This window comes from Mandrillus leucophaeus, unplaced genomic scaffold (assembly GCF_000951045.1).
Source record: "Mandrillus leucophaeus isolate KB7577 unplaced genomic scaffold, Mleu.le_1.0 Scaffold254, whole genome shotgun sequence".
Taxonomy (NCBI): Eukaryota; Metazoa; Chordata; class Mammalia; order Primates; family Cercopithecidae; genus Mandrillus; species Mandrillus leucophaeus.
In genome coordinates this window covers 3,904,710-3,906,137 of record NW_012102632.1, presented here as the reverse complement: position 1 = coordinate 3,906,137, position 1,428 = coordinate 3,904,710, and the positions used below count along the sequence as shown (strand labels likewise).

At 60.9% G+C, this 1,428-nt stretch overlaps 1 protein-coding gene across 1 annotated transcript in view; it reads right to left on the bottom strand.

The window, feature by feature from the left end:
* The window catches only part of ADAMTS7 (ADAM metallopeptidase with thrombospondin type 1 motif, 7), a 68,458-nt gene that overhangs the window by 24,524 nt on the left and 42,506 nt on the right, over positions 1-1,428 (bottom strand). Inside the window, exon 10 of the mRNA XM_011983732.1 lies at positions 1,244-1,389. Coding sequence (XP_011839122.1) covers positions 1,244-1,389 — 146 coding nt within the window. The remainder of the gene's footprint in view (positions 1-1,243; positions 1,390-1,428) is intronic.

Below are 1,428 nucleotides of genomic sequence, written 5' to 3'. Positions count from 1 at the left end.
CCTCCCTTGGGCTGCCCACCCTCTGGCCCAGACACACCCTCCCTGTTTGTAAGGACCTGTGGGGAGGTGGCAGCAGGAAGCCTGAGCTCTGCCCCCAACCTGCTGTGTGATCGGGGGCAAGTCTTGAGCCACCCTCTGGGCCTCAGTTTCCTCCAGTATAAAGTCAGGTTGGGGCTGCCTCTGCAGAGGGCTGTTGAGAAGCTGGGACAAGCTGTAGGCATGACTGGCACTGGCTGGAGGGACTGCTCCAAGTCTCCGACCCATGACACCAGCATCCTAACGAGCCCTTGAGTCCTCAGCCTCCCTCCTGGTGGCAGTACCCCAGCCCGGGCCTAAAGGAAGCTCCCAGGGCCCCAGCCAGCTGAGAGGTCTGACCGAGCACAGCTCCTGAAACCCTCTGCATCTAAGCCAGGGTCACTGACCACCACCCAGCTCAGACCTGGAGGCCAGGAGGCAGGAGGGCCACAGGCCAGTCTTGGGTAAGCACAGGGCCCTGGGTGGGGCTGACTGTGAACCCCATGCCTGCCCCAGGTGGCCTCCGGAACTGAAGATTAGCCAGGTGGTGTCTCAGGTCTACAGTACCACTGGCCTCTGCATCTCACCAGATCTTCACACCCCACTGTTTAGACGGGGAAACAGAGGCCCAGAGAGGTGAAGTCACTCACCTCAGGCCACCCCTTGAATGCTGTCACCTCCTCCAAGCTGCCCTGTCTCATCTCAGACCTTTGTTGTGCCTCTGAGGCCACCAAGCCCCTCCCACTGAGTGCCCACTACAGACGAGCTGCAAAACTGAGGGCCTGGCCTGCGTAAACTGCATTTGCCCCCGACTACAACTTTACTGGATGGGCACTGCTGTTATATAGATGGGGAAACAGAGGCCCAGAGAAGGGGTGAACAGAGGATTCGAACTCAGAGCCATTTAAGGTCCAGGGCCCATGCTCTTCGCCACTGCCCTCTCCTGTCTCCTCCCAGCCAGCAGCTGCTTTGCCATGTGGCCTCTGATGAGTCTCTCCAGTCTCTGGGCCTCAGTGTCCCGCTCTCTGGAAAGGGGTCAGCAGTGGGGACCCTGTCAGCCCCCAGAACACTGCTTGAAAGTGACTTAAGGTGGCCTGGACACTCGGACTGACCATTATGAGGACACTTCTAAGAGCCAGGGGCTGGGACAGAGCCAAGCTCCTGCAATCAGCTGACTGCTTGGGTCCCTCTGTCCCATTGCCCAGGGCACCCTGGGCCCCACACTCACGTAGGCTGTGTGCACTGCCGCTCGGCGCTCTGTACGCCCACGCCACAGCTCCGCGAGCAGATGGACCAGGCGCTCCAGCCGGACCAGCCACCATCCACAGCCTCGGGCCGGAAGCCCACGGGTACGCACTCCCCATTGAGACACCACTACTGTGACAGATGGAGGTAGAGCCACCCCACCCCCCA